Below are 16,671 nucleotides of genomic sequence, written 5' to 3'. Positions count from 1 at the left end.
TGCCTTGGATGCAAAGGTTGCTAAATATTCCATTCATAAACCAGATGTCTGTTCTTCCTTGAGTCTGTAAATTTTGGAATGCATTTTGCCTTCCATCTACATTGAGGACTGCGACAGTTTCAAAGGGAGTTCTGCAATCTGCATCAGTGGGAGGCTGCCTGAGCTAGCAGCTGGCACGGAAGACTTGGACAAAAGCCTAACTTTACTAAGTCAGTTGCAAAACCTTCATCAAACTGGAAGCTGATGTTCAAATTATTACTTTTTGAGGGGTGCACAATGTTTGGATCAATTCACAGCATGACAGTGGACATACTGCTTTACTTTCTGATCATTTAGTTTTCCACTTGTCAGTTTAGTATGTTCGTTCATATCCACCTCAGTGAATTGATTTGAAATTCATAGATGAGGCAGGTTATATAACTGCAACTGTCTAGATCTCATGAGTATTTGCAGTGAGAACTGACTCACTGAGATGTGTACAAGTGTGCACACCCACATGCACATACAAACCCTTCCCTCACTGCTTCATCCAAACAGATATAACTGCTGGTGTAGTTCTTTAAAAATCCAAAGTCTTCCTCCACTTTAAATTATTGGTTAAAAACTGATTAAATATAAACATGGAGTTCCTTTTTTAAAGGGTAATAAAAGAAATCAAAGTTTTAGTGCATGGCATTTCAAGTTATCTGCTATCAATAGGCTATTTTTAACAGTGGTGAACAGTCATTGCTCTGTGTATTTTCTTTTTAAGAGCAGGATACTGAAATCAGGAGTGGAGGCAGAAATCCTATAATATGATTTTTTCAGAAAAGAGGCATATGCTATTCACTCTTCAGCACAAAAGGAGCTAGAACAAATACAATGGGAAAGCAACAGAGAGAACAGGAAGAGACATACAATTCTATTCAGAAAATCAGAGAAGTGCTGAATAATTTGCTTTGCTACCAATGTGTGGGGGTGGATTTCCAATACAGAAATATGCATTTCTTCTTTGATTCCAGCAGATCGAAGCATATGTTCTCTGAGCAGTTAAAATTCTGTACAAGCAGAAAACCATTCACAGCAAACTCAGGAACTCTTCATGAACAGAACAGAGAAGTTGTTGATATTTGTCTGGACAGTCAAGGAAAATAGAGAAGGTATAAAAAAATGCTATTCTGTTGTCTTCAATGAGAGCCATTTCTGATCATGTTTGATGTATATTTTGGACTTTACTTTGCACAGTGCATGTGAAGTACAATGTAAACATAGAATAGCTAATATATAAAAATATCTATCAGCACAAGGAATTTGCCACAAAATATATTTCGCTCATTTCTATTACAAGTACATATACATAACACTTCAAAATACAATTCTTAAAGAACACACACAATATAGTTTTGAAACTTAAAGTATTAATGTGCATCTAGATTATAAAACTTATTCCTCTGTTGAAAAAGTTCACAGACATACATACTGGGATGGGTAAGATGACCTAAAGGAACACAGTAAAAGATTAGAAATGAAAAAAAAATCAATCAAGGAGAAAAGCAGCCAATATTCTTCCCAGACAGGTTCCCTGCCTTACGTAAGACTGCACTAGTGTGTCAGGGATTCCTGCAGTTTGTCTTCTGCCTTACAAGCTAGGCTTTTTTTCTCTCTTGTGAAATGCCTTTCCACAGATCTTATCAGAATGCTGTATTCTCAAAAAAAACTGGTTCAAGATATAATTCATCACTGAATATGTATGTGTTCCAACACATTACCCATGTATGTTGCTAGTGTTACAAAATCCAAAATTCGTCATGTGCCTAATTATAGGTTAAGATTCATCAGAAACAAGGGTAAGAATTCTTATGTATTTGTATTATATAATAATTTTTGCAGCACTTTCTTGTATTTTGGGTTCATGCATGCAGAGTGATATTTAAGAAAAAGTAGAGGTAGCAGAGATGACAGAATAAAAAGAAACTAACCAAACAAAAAAAGCATTGTTACTGCATAACCATTACATTGAAAACCTTTACTGACTCAGCCTCTGAGATGGACTACTTAAATCAACATTTTCAGGACACAGTTTTAAAACAAAATTATTCTCATGCAATTTTAGGATCTGAATTCAAGGGGAAAGAACATTTGAAATAATAGGAACTGCAAAAATGCAGTCATTCTCTGGAATAAGTCAATGAGTATTATTTTGTCATTATACAATAAGGAGAGTTAATTCTTCAAGAACATTAAGCTGTGTTATTTGCACTACTAAAAATAAAGGAAAATAGATTCTGTAAACACAGGTTTTCTAAATTAATGTATTCTTTTCTTCACACTTTGGTCTGAGAAGAGATTAAGACTATTTCACAAGCAAATGTGAGAGAATGCTCTTATAGATAAAACTAATTACATTTATTAATTGTCAAAATTCACTTCACATTTTCAAGCCATCCTTTCATATATTATGAACCCCTTCTTTATACTGATGGTGGAACTTTGACTCTTGCAGTCTAAATCTGAAATTGTAATTGAAAACAGAGCATATTATCAGACTATGTGAACCAAGGTAATGCACTTCTCTTCCCTGGCTTTTATTTCATGTGTCAGTCAGAGAGTAATTTATCTACTGATTTCTTTGTGGGAGTAAAGTAACTGAATCACAAAAATTCTAAGCTCCTTTTTAAGCTCTGCTTCTTACTTTATCTGTGACTTCAGACATGTCACTTAATCTTTCTTTACTCCATTTCCCCCTGCAAAAATGGAATCTGTAAACCATTCCTTTATTTTCCTTCTTTCACAGAGATGACTGCTCTTCTCCAACCCTATTTGATATTGAAACATGGGCTAACCTAACATTCTGTGCTGCAGATCAAAGACATGTTCGTGTAGAAGTACCTGAGCTAGTTTTAAGGCAGAGATCTCAGGTGTGGCATACAGTTTAATTAGGATTGCATGGAACTAAATCTCGAGGGAAGATCATACAAGCCATAACCTGCACTGCTGCAGTTTCACCACTGTAGGTCCTCTAGCTAAATGAAACAAAAAATGAAACTGATTAGGCCACTACATGCATAAATAAACTGTATGTGTGCAGAAATCAAGGGGTAGGGAGAAGGAATATAATGAAATATTTCTGAGAGCTGCAAGAAACATGAGAGAGACCTAATAGAACCAGGTGAAGGGAAATGAAACAGAACAATGAAAGCTCTGTTTAAAGATCATATCTGTAATAACATAGGAATTAGTATGAAAAGGCTGTCTTGTCCATTCTTCAGGTTTTGAGGATACATATCCAGCTATCCCTACCTTTGCTAGAAGAAGATTTATAACCTTCTTCTAGGAAGATTTATAATTCAGAGGAAAGGCAAACTATAAGGAAAAATAACAATCCATAGTATTTAAAAATTAAAATTGAATACTTCCATGCTCTTTCTCATAACAGGAGAAAAAGGAATAGTCACTAAAACAGTTAAATAAGAGTTAAAAAAAGCAAACACAAAACAATTTTTTTAGCCTTCAGAGGATTTCACTGTTGAAAGACATTCTTCCGACCAGTAATTTGTCTTGTGGTAAATTAGTGAGTTTTTAGTACTATTATTATTATTATTTAGAAAATCACATGCTGACTATTAACTGTTGGGGTCAGGAAGAGAAGTAATTCTGGAAGTTTCTGTCACAGAGTTTTTTCAGAATTTTCTTCTGAGTTGTATTAGGCATGGTCAGAACTAGAAAGTTATGACAAAAGACCAGGAAACTAATTTACCATGGTAATGTATTTGCCCTTGATATACAAATATGAATGTAATGGAAATGTTCTTCAGAAAATTATTGTGCAATTTACATTGAGACAGTACCATTTTAACAGTAAAATCAGAGAAGGCTGCACATATCAGCAGAATTTCTTTGCAAGGAAAGCTCCAAGGGCAGGGGATAAATTAACTCAGAAGTTACTTTTGGTTGTGCAGCTTTTACTAATTAAAAAGATCTTTGCCTACTGAATTTTCACAGTCAATCTGCTAACATTTTTTTTCTTTTTTTTTTTTCTCCCACATCTGACACCACAGCTAATCAGCAGAATAAAACTTCAATCTACATCTGACAGTCATGTAGGCTGGTGGGCAATGTTCACCATATTCTAAGAAAATCAACCCCCTTATCCATTTTTTCCACTTTTCCAGTGTTTTATTCTCAACTGAGAAAACGTAAAGAAACTCTTAAGAGCAAACAGAAAGAGTTGTGTTTCCTATATACTCTGCCTGTAAACTGAATCTTTTAAATTTGCCTTAACTGTAAAGATTACTTGTTTTCCTTAGTCATCTAGGCTTGAAAAAAAAAAAAAAAAAAAGAAGGAAACATATTGGAAGTTTTCATGTACTGTGCTGAAGATTATTATTTCATATTCTAAAATGAAAGGAAATCCAAAGAAATTAATTATAACTGCATTGTTTCACACCAACCAAAATTAAATGGTAAATATTTGAAGTAAAAATTAAAAACCAAGATAATTTCCAAAATGCAGTTTTCATGAAAGATCTTCATAAAAATCCAGTATAAATCATGATTAAATCCTAACCTAGCCAAATACTGCAGATTACCTAGATTCCAATTAAATGTGACAAATGAACACTTGACAGACTTCAATTTCAATTCTATTTCTGTCAGAATGATTCATTAATATTGAAGACTACATTATCAGAATTTCAACAAATCAATAGTTAAAATGCAAGTGGTTTTAAGAATCTTATGACAGAAAATTCTCACTCAAATGTCAGGTAATACATATATGAAGGAACAAAAGTACATTCCATCCTGATCCATCATTATGTATAGATTATTATTAACAGAAATTTCTGGAGGTAGATGAAATGCCACTGTTGAATCTTGTCTTTAAAACGTGACAGCAAAATCCAGAAATCTGTACAGTATAATTTTCACCACAATATCACCCACCTTTTAAAGGTGTCTGTTCAAGGTTTTATAAAGGAGGAGGAAATCCTGATTCTATGCATGTCTTGCCATACAAAATTTTTTTACTGGAGACTTTTTGTGCATTCACCATGAACTAATGTATTTATCTACCTCTATGTTTCTAGCTATTCATTTTAGAATACTATTTTCAAAACCAAATCCAAAAATTTCAACCTATTAAATATAAAATAAACTATTTTCAAAAAAAGAAGCATCTAAAATATTTTAGTTATTAGAATGCAATTCCAGTTTTTGCATCCATATGAGAATTTAAACTATTTTGCTTTAACTAATGACACTGCTCGAGCACTTTTTTTTTTCAATTGCACTTCAGTTAGTGTGATTTTCTTTTTCATTGGCTACCAAATACATTAAAAATTATATTAATTTCTAATTCTACAGTTTCTCCAGCCTGATCATGCATATCCTATGTTCAAATACTTCCCGAATTCAAAATTACATGTCTACAAATTCTCTATATTGCTGGATGTCCAAGGGAATTGATGAGTTGTTTAATTTTATCATTCTAAGAACAAAATCTCACTACAAAACACACAATAAAATTATCGGCCCAATTTAGGTACAAACTCTACAAGCTTTTTTTCTGACATTTTTTCCAGTAATACCATTATCACTTTTTCCCCCTACCACATCCCCAGAAAAATGAAATGTAAACAAATATATTCATATAAACAACCAAGGAAAATATATAAATGCAAATGTATAAGCACACATAACCTAATGTAACTTTAGATGGATAATACTGTCTTCCTTTTTAGTAAATTAATTTTTTTTGCTATTGGGATATACACTTCAAGCATATGTAGACTGCTGTAGCCATTCTTCAGCATTACACACCAGATTTGGAAACATCTTATCATGAAAAATAACATTGTTTTAATGGGTTGACATGTCTATCTCAGACAAGACAAAACCCCAAGAACAGTTATTCAGTATTGCAATCTCTGAAAAACTAACATGCACTTAGCCAAACTTATTAATTCATTCTATAAAAAAATACACCACCCTTCTTGTACCCACCTATTACAATTAAATTAGAAAACCCATTATTTCTTTAGTTATCAAAAATCTGTACATTTTGACATGTATTGATTTTTTTTGTTGCTTATGGGAAAATGAAAATAAAATGAAGTCAGTCTCTGACTTCATAAAACTTTAGATAAAGGCCAAAACGTGGAGAACAGTGAAATATTTGCATTTTATAAAATGCATTTTAAAATGAATATGTCTTTTTTTGTTTTTTAATCCTGAATAGTTTTAAATAAAAAGAAAAACAACCTAACCTGAGACTTATATTAACATTTTTTTCTTTTTAATAATAGGAGAGTTACTATGAAATAAATAACTATTTAACATTTTCCCCTTCTACATAAATGGACCCTGAATTTAAATGAAATGTTGTAAAAGTACTGTCCAATATAAAATGTGAAGAAAAGGAAAGTAATATTCTTCTAGTCTGAATAATGAAGAATGGACTTGACACTGTGTTTTATTTTGAAAATAATCTCTACAATGTTTTTGGGGAAAAGAGAATTCTCTACAGTGGGGTTTTAAAATACTATTTTCTTTTCCTGATGCTGTATATATTGCATTCTGGGAAATTTCCTCAGTAGGTTTTGAGTCAAAAATGGAAGGAAGTGAGGCTATAGATGTCCTTTATGGTATTTTATCTAAAATGAAAAGTATATAATTTTATTCATGAAAAGTATAGAATTTTATTCAATTACCATTTCCCCAGACCTCTACTGATATTTTTTTCAGTGTTTTAACCGCTTCTGCAGCATAGATTTTAAGTAATGTAAAAATAAAAGCTGTTTTAATTAGTGTTGTTATGTTCCATTATTTTGTATACCTGCATTTTAACAAACTTTAAAATCAAATAATTACAATATTAATTATTTAACATATTTATTTATGGTTTTGGACTGACCTTTCAAAAGTCTACTTAGTATCACTTGCTAGTGAGATTATGTGTGTGAATGTTGTGTTTGCCCCTACCATTTTCCATATGCTCTGCCTCACCAACACTGCCATCCGGCGTAGTCCTTTCGTAGTTGTCCTCTGGGAGTGGAAGGGCACCCAGTCTTGGCCCTGATGAACTCTTACTGCTTGGTGTTTCTGACTCCTCCAGACCGCTGTCATAGCAACTCTGCAATGACCCTTGATGCGGGTCCTGAGGCTGACTCACAACAGAAAACGTCACTCTACGAAACGGCTGCAAGAGAAAAGATTCTGAATGTCACTGCAAAGTTCAGTCTTTGAACAACTGATTCTCAAAACATGACTTAAGCAAACTAATATTTTAACATTTACCAATTAAACAATTTTGTCTACATTAAAGCAAACAGAAAGTACAATTCTTACATTAAAGGCCACTGGATAGAGTATGCATGGAATTTTACTGTAAGATGTGGTCAGAACCTTCACACACTTTATCATAGCCTCCTTTCGAATGGCTACAGGGGCTAAGAAAGCTGGTTATAATTATTTATAAATTTTGTACAGCTTCTCTATCAATCAGTGATAATAAGTTAATATCAGACTGCATAAAGGTACTTGACAGTGCGTGCACATGTATGTGTAAGGTTGGGTGGGTGGGTAAAAGTGCTCATCTGTAAACTACATAACTACATTGTGTGTATTATGAACATAGCAACACACCCCTAAGATTTCTATAAAATCACTACCTGTGTTTCTGACAGCTAGTTAACATGGGAAAGGAGGATGGGGGGAAAAGCAAAAAAAAAAAAAAAAAAAAGGAAAGGGACAAAAAAGTCTTTTAGGTCCTTTGAAAAAAGTCTCTTAGGTCCTTTGCCATAAAAGCCAGTGCCTGGAGACAGGGTGTGTTGCCAGCTGACTTAATAAAGCCTTTAAAGTACCGCAAGCACAGCTGACACAACATGCTTCCACTGGGACTGTACAAACATGGATTGTTAGAGATTTGTATTCATTCAAAATGACAGATATTACTGTTGCTCTGGAAGCCTACATGCTGAACCCTGGCACCAATGAGAATCCCAGGAAATGGAAGAGTCAATCCTTCACATTTCAGAGGATGCTGAGGGCATGCAGGATTTTCAGTGAGAAGTTAGGAGACTCTCTTAGGATTTAAACTACACTCAAGCAGCAGTGATACATTTAAAATAATTTAATGATACATTTAGAGAAATGTGGAAAATGTCTGCTGTTCTAGAAAGCACCTTCTGAAAAAAACACCAATAGATTCATTTTATAAGACACCACAGAAATTTTCCTGTGTTTAAAATGGGGTGTCTGACAGTGCTATCATTTTTTGCTTCAGATGTGTTTTAAGCCCTATGTTAAAATGAGACATAGGCATACATCACTCCCAATGGCAACTATAGTCACTATAGGATGGAAATATATATGCAGGCCAGAAGGGAGAAAACAGCAACTGCAACCACTCACACAAGCCCTGAAGAACAGAAGTTCGCATCAGGTTTACAAGTAGAGGGGTAGGTGGAGGTAGTTTCATTTTGAGGGTACAAAATTCTTTTGAGGGTACAAAATTTGGAAGATATCAAGGCACTTAGTGTTGATGGTAGACAGGCTGGACAACAAATATGATGCTAAACCTTCCTGGCATGAGTAGATCAAAAGTTTAAACAGGTGGGTTACCAGAAATACTCTACTGTAAATGTTTGATGGACCAAAACTTAATGCAATGAGATGCTGTAATCTGTAACTATACATCAATTATAGTTGTGGGCCAATGACACAAACTGTGAATCTCCAAGATTTGAATTCACTTAGAACATCCCATAGATTATTCCTGAATATCATACTATTCTGGCAGTCACATTTGGATCAACTGAGCTGGGAGAGAGGCCCTTTGGCACCTACACACATCAAACTCATACAGTCATACTAGGTTTCCTTACTGGCTCAACCTCAAATTTCCTATAGCAGAGTCTCAATCCTTAAAATAATTGAGTCGTGATGCAATTACTATATAATAAAGTAACAGCTTGAGCTGGTACCTCTGAGGAGGGACTCTGAACAGAGAAATTCATGGGGTTTTATACTTTATTAGTCTAACAGCATGGAAGTCTTGGGTTCTTCAGTTCTGCCCTGTCTCTGACTGGTCACCTGGATGGGCACAAGTCCCCATGTCCTTTATTATGCAAAGGGTTAGTAGCCCATGGTCTCTTTCCTGGCTGTTTATCACACCTGTAGCTACCACAAGAGGAATAGCAAAGTTATCTAAAATAAGTTCTGGAACAAGCTATAAATATTTAGGAGCATCCTGTTCATTTTCAGATATTCTTTGAAAGTTATATGCCTTACCTAATTGGCATGTGGAGAAGATGGCAGATGAGAAGTTGGGCTGTTTTATAGCTGAGGCTGAAAATTCCCTAAGAACATACTACGACAAATACTTGAAACTAAAAGAAATGGGATGTATTTTTACTATGTTGTTAGTAATAGTTTTTAAACAGATCTCGGTGTTGATACTGCTTTTTTCTTAAGTGCTGTACTGAATAGGAATTGTCTAACACAAAGCTAACACACAGAATATTCAGTTCAGAAGAGCCAGTTCAGCCCTTTCTGCAGAATATCAATGAGAATGACATAATGATGATAAAATTCTTTCTGAAAGAATGATGTGCATGTTAATGGTTATTTTGCAGGATTTATTGCACTTTTACTTGCAGTATAAGCATCAGAATTCTGACCTTTCTATTGCATTACCTCTGAGAACCAGACCTTCTCAGGCAAATGTATTGCAAATTTTGAATGCATCCGGCCCCATGGAATAACATCATGGCCTGTCCTTTTCCAATAAAAAGAAATAGACTTGGATTATAATATATGTCTATTACCTGCATAGCTAGAAACACTCAATGTGATTAATATAAAGAATTTTAAGAACAAAAAATTAAATATCTGTATTGCAGTTGACTGTTTCCCATATGTCATAATTTCTGATGTGTAAATTACCATATAGCTTAGACAGTATAATCTGGATAAACATTTGTCATAGCAGAACTACCAGTTATAAAAGAGATTGAGTTTTTACATACTTGGAATATGTGGGCTAAATGAACTATGGCACCTCATTTTTACACCCAAAATCTTAGGACGTCTTAGAGATAAAGTTGATAAAAACACAGCAGTATGGGATTGATCTAAAATGCCTCTGAAAAAAACCTGTATATGCATGTACATGTTACTGTTCATGAAACTCATAATAGTCCTTTAATTGCTACCAATAAGAGCATTTAAGTTAAATGAGTTTAAATCCCTATGAACTTAGTTATGAACACTAGAAAATTAATACATAATAAGCACCACTTAAGCATTAGTTTCTATTAATGCAATAAGTCCCCTCCAAAGCCAAGAACTTTCTTCATATACTCTATTCTTTGTTTATATCCTAATCTGTAAAACAGTTGAGGTTTCACATAAAGCTGAATATTAGTGAAAAAAAACAAGAGGGAAAAATACAAACATTAATATTTACAAAAAATTATTGATAGAATAAGCAAAGACAGACTATATACTAAATTTTTTTCTACTCTTTATAAAATTACACCAGCGATTTCTCAGAAAAATGGACATGAGAAATTTCCAAGAGTTTTGGGGAGTCATGGGCTGGTGACAGACACATGACACGATGTTTCAGAGCCGGCAGATGGTAGATTTCTGCAACCGTCCTGAAGCACTCCCATGAGTAGAGCGCTCCACCAAGCACACAGCAAATACCACACTCACATGCAGCAACTGGTTGTCTAAGACAGCAGAGGCAGGAACAGTCTTTGTATAGGTTTCCAGTGATAGTTTATTTCACCAACACACTGAAAGCATCCAGGGACAAAGACAGACACAGTAGAGGGTCCAGGACTACGTCCTAGTAAAAATGGGAGGAGCCAAAAGCAACAACCAGTCACCTGAAGGTGTGAACAGGAAAAGGATTACAGTGACCAATAGGGAAACACCAGGGTAAACTGACAGGGTACCAACAAGGGTAAAAGGAACAAAGACACTGCTCGAACCTTGACCATATATGGTTAACAGGTGGTTGAACAGCCAAGGGGCCAACAAGGATAGTGGCACTGGGGTTGATTAACAGCATTGTTGCGGTGTGGTTTGATTTAGCCAGTTGGTTTTATTAATGTTAGTTATCCTTTATGCTCCCCCAGTTTTCCCCTCACAGTTGGTTTGATCGAAGTTGTTTATCCCAAAAGTTCCCACCACTTGGCTCCCCAGTTATCTGTCAATCTTCTCACCTCTCCCTGTTTTATCCTTATTTGGTTCAATCAATCAGAGTTTGTTCATACCCTTTTGGTTGTCAATCCTGTAACTACCCCCTGTTTCTTCAAGAAAGTTCTGTATCAATCACCCCAGTTTAGCTTTTCTATTTGTCCCCTGACCTTGTGCCTATTCCTGTTATGTTATCATAGGTTGTTGTAATTGGTGTCATCCCTCTCTGGTTTATCCCCATTGGGCGAGACAGGTTTGCACCCCTGTCCGCCCACCCCCTATTTGAGTTGCTGTAATCCTTGATTTCTTTGGAATTTGTTCCTGCACTCACCCAGAGAGCATCTTTGTTCTTGCCCCACCTGGGGAAAATAAAGACTCTTTGGGCTAGCAGACAAGTGTCCTCCTCTCATCCCTTCACTTCCTCTCATCATGTGGAACTACCAAAGCTGCACAACCCACGCCGCAGCACTTGGCACCACCAGGTTGGCAGATGCCATTCCCCTGGGGTGTCCTCTCGTGTGGTGGCCACCTGGCCTCACACAGGCAGTGCCAGCTGGCTCTACCTATCTGCCTGAGGTCGTGGCAGGTAGCCGCCAAAGAGTATGTCCCAGGTCCACAGGAGAGGTTAAAGTTCTAGGGGACATTCTTCCAGGGCATAGCCCCAGGAAGTCTAGCAGGCCCACAGGCCTCCAAAACACAACATTTAGTCCTTAGCAAACAGCAATGAGTTTAATCTGGGTTCCCTTTTAATAAGGGTTTTGGATTTCCCAGGCTCAGATAGCTGATTGGATGGGATCTCTTTCCACCCAGCTCTCTGGCCAGTGATGTATCTGCATCTCAGCTAGAACAGGGATAAATGCAGTCTTTGCTTGGGTTTGAATGCAACCTATCCCAGGCTTATTCAGGGACTTGTTTTCTTCTAGGTTGATTGAGTTTAGGGGGCAGCTTCAGGTCAGCTGCAATGCGTCATCCAAGTGCTGACAAATTAAGGCACCTACCTATGAGCGGACAGCATTTTGTTTAGCTTCATTGATTTTCAATGCACAACATTAATCCAGCTGCATCTATCACCACTGTGAATCAACATGGTAGAGTAACTTTTAACCAAAGAAGTCCACAATTGTTAAATTTGTCTATCCCAGCAAAAAAGTAACCTTAAGCCCTTATTAGTCCTTTAGTAGGGACTTAAAATATTCAGGTTTAGTAAGAAGACCATAAATTTAATAAGAAGACTGTAGGTTTGATAATTTTCACCCTCAGAAAACTGATATAATCTTTTCTGAGAACAGCATATGGTGTTCTTCCTAATTGTATCTGACCTTGGAGGTGAACAGATCACAGACAAAAGATATACCTTTGCATTATACTTCAGTGGTAAATCTACATTTCTTCCTTGTTTCATCTGTGTTTCTTAAATGGGATAGTTTCCTTTCTACTGATCCATAGAACAAAAACCACTGCAATGCCAAAGACATACCCTTCCTGCTATGCGTAGTAACTGAGCTTTATTAACTTATTCTATGGTGCAATTCTGGTATAATTTATCCCTATCCAAGATGGAAACTAAAATTATATTTTTAATACATGAAGAACCCTAGTTTTGGAGGTTGACATTAGGGACAGAGTTTGGCTAGACTTGATAAAAATCAATATATCCATATAGCTCCACAAGGCTTAATCGTGACACTTTTCCACCATTATGGGAGATTTTTTTTTTCATATCCCAGATTTTGAAGTTTTGCATTGTAATTTCTGATATTTCACACTGCTCATGATTGTATTCTTTCATGATTTCTGTATATCTGTTGCTATCAACATTATAAACATTCTTCAAAAATGTTGGTGCATTTGTACTGGAGTAGTGAGGTGGCAGAATAAATATTTTTTGCATTTAATTATTTAGAGAGTTAAGTTTGCAACTATCAACCATTTCTTGGCCAATTACCCCACAACTTATTTTGTGTACAAAGTGTGTGCACTAAAGTATAACTATTTTAATTGCTTTACACTCAGACAAAGATAATAAGGCTTCCAGACCTTCCTGTGGTCAAAATACCTAAGAGCTAGCTGGAGATCATCTAGTCCAACTCTCCTGCTCAAAGTGGAGCTGGCTAGAGCACTTTGCCTTGGGATCTGATCAGTCAGGGTTTTAGTATCTTCAAGAATGGAGACTTTGTGACCTTTCTGCGCAAGATGTTCTGTAATTTTGCAACTCTAAGAGTAAAGGAGGTTTCTCTTAAGTTTCAATGGAATTTCTGTATTTTCTGTTTGTACCAAGCATTAAAAGCAATGGTGATGAGTCAGGCCTAAATAATATTATAATTCCTGTTAGCTTCAGAAAGTCAATCAATGTCAAGCTGATTTTAAGACTAATGCAGTGACTCTGAGGTGTGTATAGGGTAGATCTGAAAAACAGGCAGAAGAGATGCATCAAATGATCACATAAATTCAAAGTGTTTCTTTAGCACTTGAATTTTGATACAACATGTCATTATCCTTTTCTTTCTATTCATTCTTAATTGCTGGAAACTTGTTGGAAGACAAACAAAATATTAATGAATGATTCCTATTCTGCATGAATAGTTTCAACCCACACAAATCTTTTCCCTATTCAAATCACATATTTCCTCTGTTCTAAACTTCTGTCATTGCAGTTAATGTAAAATTGGCAGGAAATTAAATTAAACAGGCATTATTTTTTCAATGGGAAGACTAAAACACCTGAGATTAGTATTAGAGTAGGAGGCTAAAAGAGGAGAAAAACGATGATAAGAAAAATTGTTTTTAATTTTTTTTACTATTTAGCCAAATGCAGTGACAATTGTAACTTTAAACAGGACTTAAATAAAATAAAAAAATATTTTGATATTGCAGCTCTGCAGCCTGTGATGAACTGTAATTAGCTTATTTTCATTTACTTTGGTTTCACTTTTACTAACTTTTCTCACAGTAGTGGTATTCTGGTCATGAACCAGAAGTGCGTTTTTTTTGTTCTGTATAAAGTTGAAATATGCATCCACTAATATCTATTTGTTTAAGCCCAAGGCTACATGTTAAGATCTGCTATTCAGGGATAATATTTCATAATTCATTTAACATTATGAATATCATAGTGTAACATTCAAACATACTTTTTTCCTTTTAAGTTTAGTGCATTTCTCAAATATATTTTGTTTCCTGTTGTCCAAACTTCCCTTTCTGAATCACAACAAGGACTTTTGAGCAGGCCAGAATTATTTTTATCCACCTAGGTACATTCATTAAGTAAATTCCTAATAATTTTTGTCTCTAAGTAAACAAATAAAAGGCATTCCTTTATTTCAGTGAATATCACCAAAAAACCAATAATATGAAGAACATCTCTTACTCAAAGATACTCTCAAAGATACAATACTGTTTTGAGTGAGAATCTCCATATCAAAATACAACACACAAGCTCCTTTAGAAAATTTAGACAAAATCTTAGAAGGCTTGTAGGCCAATGTCCTTAGCATATCACAAGAGCTCTTGCTTGCTATTGAAATGTAAGCATATAAAAATGAAGAATAAATGAGAATCTCATCAGAGACAGTAAAAATAATTTTAGCACACTCTTTTGACTGCTTATTAAATGTATTTTTGTTATCACTTCTGTGTCTAATTGTTTGAAAATTATAAACACAATGCATCTTTGATGCTGAAGTGCTCTCCTATTATTCTGCTGCAAAATTACATGGATGAAGTAACATTTTCTCTTACCAAGACCAATTACAACATGAATTAAGATTTTTATCATATCTCTTTCAATTTTCTTAAAACAGAAGGTTTTCCGATATCTTTCATGAAGACTAAACAGAAATTCGGTGTGTCTAGTATTTTTTTCTGAACTCAATGCATTAGATTTCAGTAATCTACTCTTTCTAATAATTTCCCTTGAAATCTTCTGAACACTTCTTTGACTCAAATTTATTATTAAAACAGTGTAGAAGTGTTCTTTTAGCTAAGTGTCCAATATCTGGTACTAGTCACTGCTTACACTTTCACATTCTTGACTTATGCTCTCTCAAACTTTTCAGTGATATTATCTTTTGCTGAAATACTTGGGGAGCCTTTCTTTCCTGGAGGAGTTTGTTTTGTTTTCTTTGGTTTTCAGCAGAGAATATGCTGCCTGAAACTACTCCAGGGATATTGGTTCACAGAGTATTGTGTCTCTTGGCTCCTGTCTTTCAGCATGAGAAATCTTTATCTTTGCTATGCTGTTTCACTAAAGTTTTTAGTTGGCTGAAAACAAACAAAACCCTAATTTCCATCCTACCAGCTCAATCACCCAAATGTTTGGGTTGCGAACATCATAGTTTTCTCTTGAATCTGGAATATTAATCACTAATTTAATGTGCAGAAAGGAAAAAGAATATACTTCTTAAACTTAGAATGGAGGAAAGCCTTTCTAAACTTATTTGAAAAGCTATTTACACTATATTTTAGTTCACCTAAGGTATAGATGACAGAAATGAAATCTCCTTATCCCCAAGTTTGTACTTTGCTATCCTTGGAAGAAGTATCAAGAAGCAAATATATTGGACCCTTTTGGATCAAACCCCAAAGCCTCCCTAGATGTCTTGGACTGCCTCCCTCGGTATCTTGGACTAAAAGGAGCTCAGTTCACAATATCAGACAAGCTACTCCGCAGTGAATCTCCACAAAATGCATATAGTATGAAAATAAGTCTCAGAGCCCAGTGTTCCACCATTCAAATCAATTCCTCTTGAGCCATTCTATTTGCTACTGTAGACAGAAACAATTTTTTTTTAAATTGCTTTCTCTTTGTTTTATTTCCCTGCTCAAAGAGAGGCTTGTCTGCAAAGGAATCTTTGCCAGAATGCTACTGGAAGCAGACATAGATAGCTAAAGCATATATGAACCTTTCAACACACGAAGCCTTATTATTACCAAATCACTGATGCACAAGTAATGTCTTCTATCTAATGTAAAATATTCTTGCTGCTGAGATGAAATATTTTGAATAAATTGAAAATAAACAAGAGTGTTCTGTATAGAAATTAATAGCTAAAAATATTTTAAAAAAAAGTTATCATCAGAAAAGTTTTGAATTATTAATGCATACATTTAATCAAAGTAGAAATTTTTGTGTTTTAGATCTCACCTATGTGCTGTCATTTTTAAAAAGGCCAATCATTAATATTATTAATATAAAAGGTATTTATGGACTGAATAACAGAGGATGTCCATGTCCAGAACTAAACGCCAAGCATTTTTATCTATACAGCTACCTTGTATAATTTAAACTACTGATAAAGATGTGAGGCCATTTGTTAATTTGCTTATTTTTTCACATTTCATATAGAAAAAATACTTGAAAAGTATTGCATTACTGGAAAAACAGGATATGTATTTTCTTCTGTTGTAAGAAAATGTTTGAATTGCAGTGGATATTTCAAAACTAAAATCAGATATTTAGGTTATAAGAAACTAATTGTTGCAAAA

At 34.8% G+C, this 16,671-nt stretch overlaps 1 protein-coding gene across 7 annotated transcripts in view; it reads right to left on the bottom strand.

The window, feature by feature from the left end:
* Nucleotides 1-16,671, bottom strand: part of PCDH7 (protocadherin 7) — a 262,138-nt gene that overhangs the window by 133,977 nt on the left and 111,490 nt on the right. For 2 of the 7 annotated variants that reach the window (XM_072928055.1, XM_072928056.1), the window contains one exon: nt 7,069-7,177. The exons of 1 other annotated variant lie outside the window; for it this stretch is intronic. In XM_072928055.1, coding sequence (XP_072784156.1) covers nt 7,069-7,177 — 109 coding nt within the window. Of the gene's footprint in view, nt 1-6,960; nt 7,178-16,671 lie in introns of all 7 variants that reach the window. 4 more of the 7 variants (XM_072928051.1, XM_030270883.4, XM_072928053.1 and 1 more) reach the window with 2 other exon arrangements.

This window comes from Taeniopygia guttata, chromosome 4, assembly GCF_048771995.1.
Source record: "Taeniopygia guttata chromosome 4, bTaeGut7.mat, whole genome shotgun sequence".
NCBI classification, from domain to species: Eukaryota; Metazoa; Chordata; class Aves; order Passeriformes; family Estrildidae; genus Taeniopygia; species Taeniopygia guttata.
Note: the sequence above shows the minus strand (reverse complement) of the source record. Positions and strands in the feature narration are given on the sequence as shown.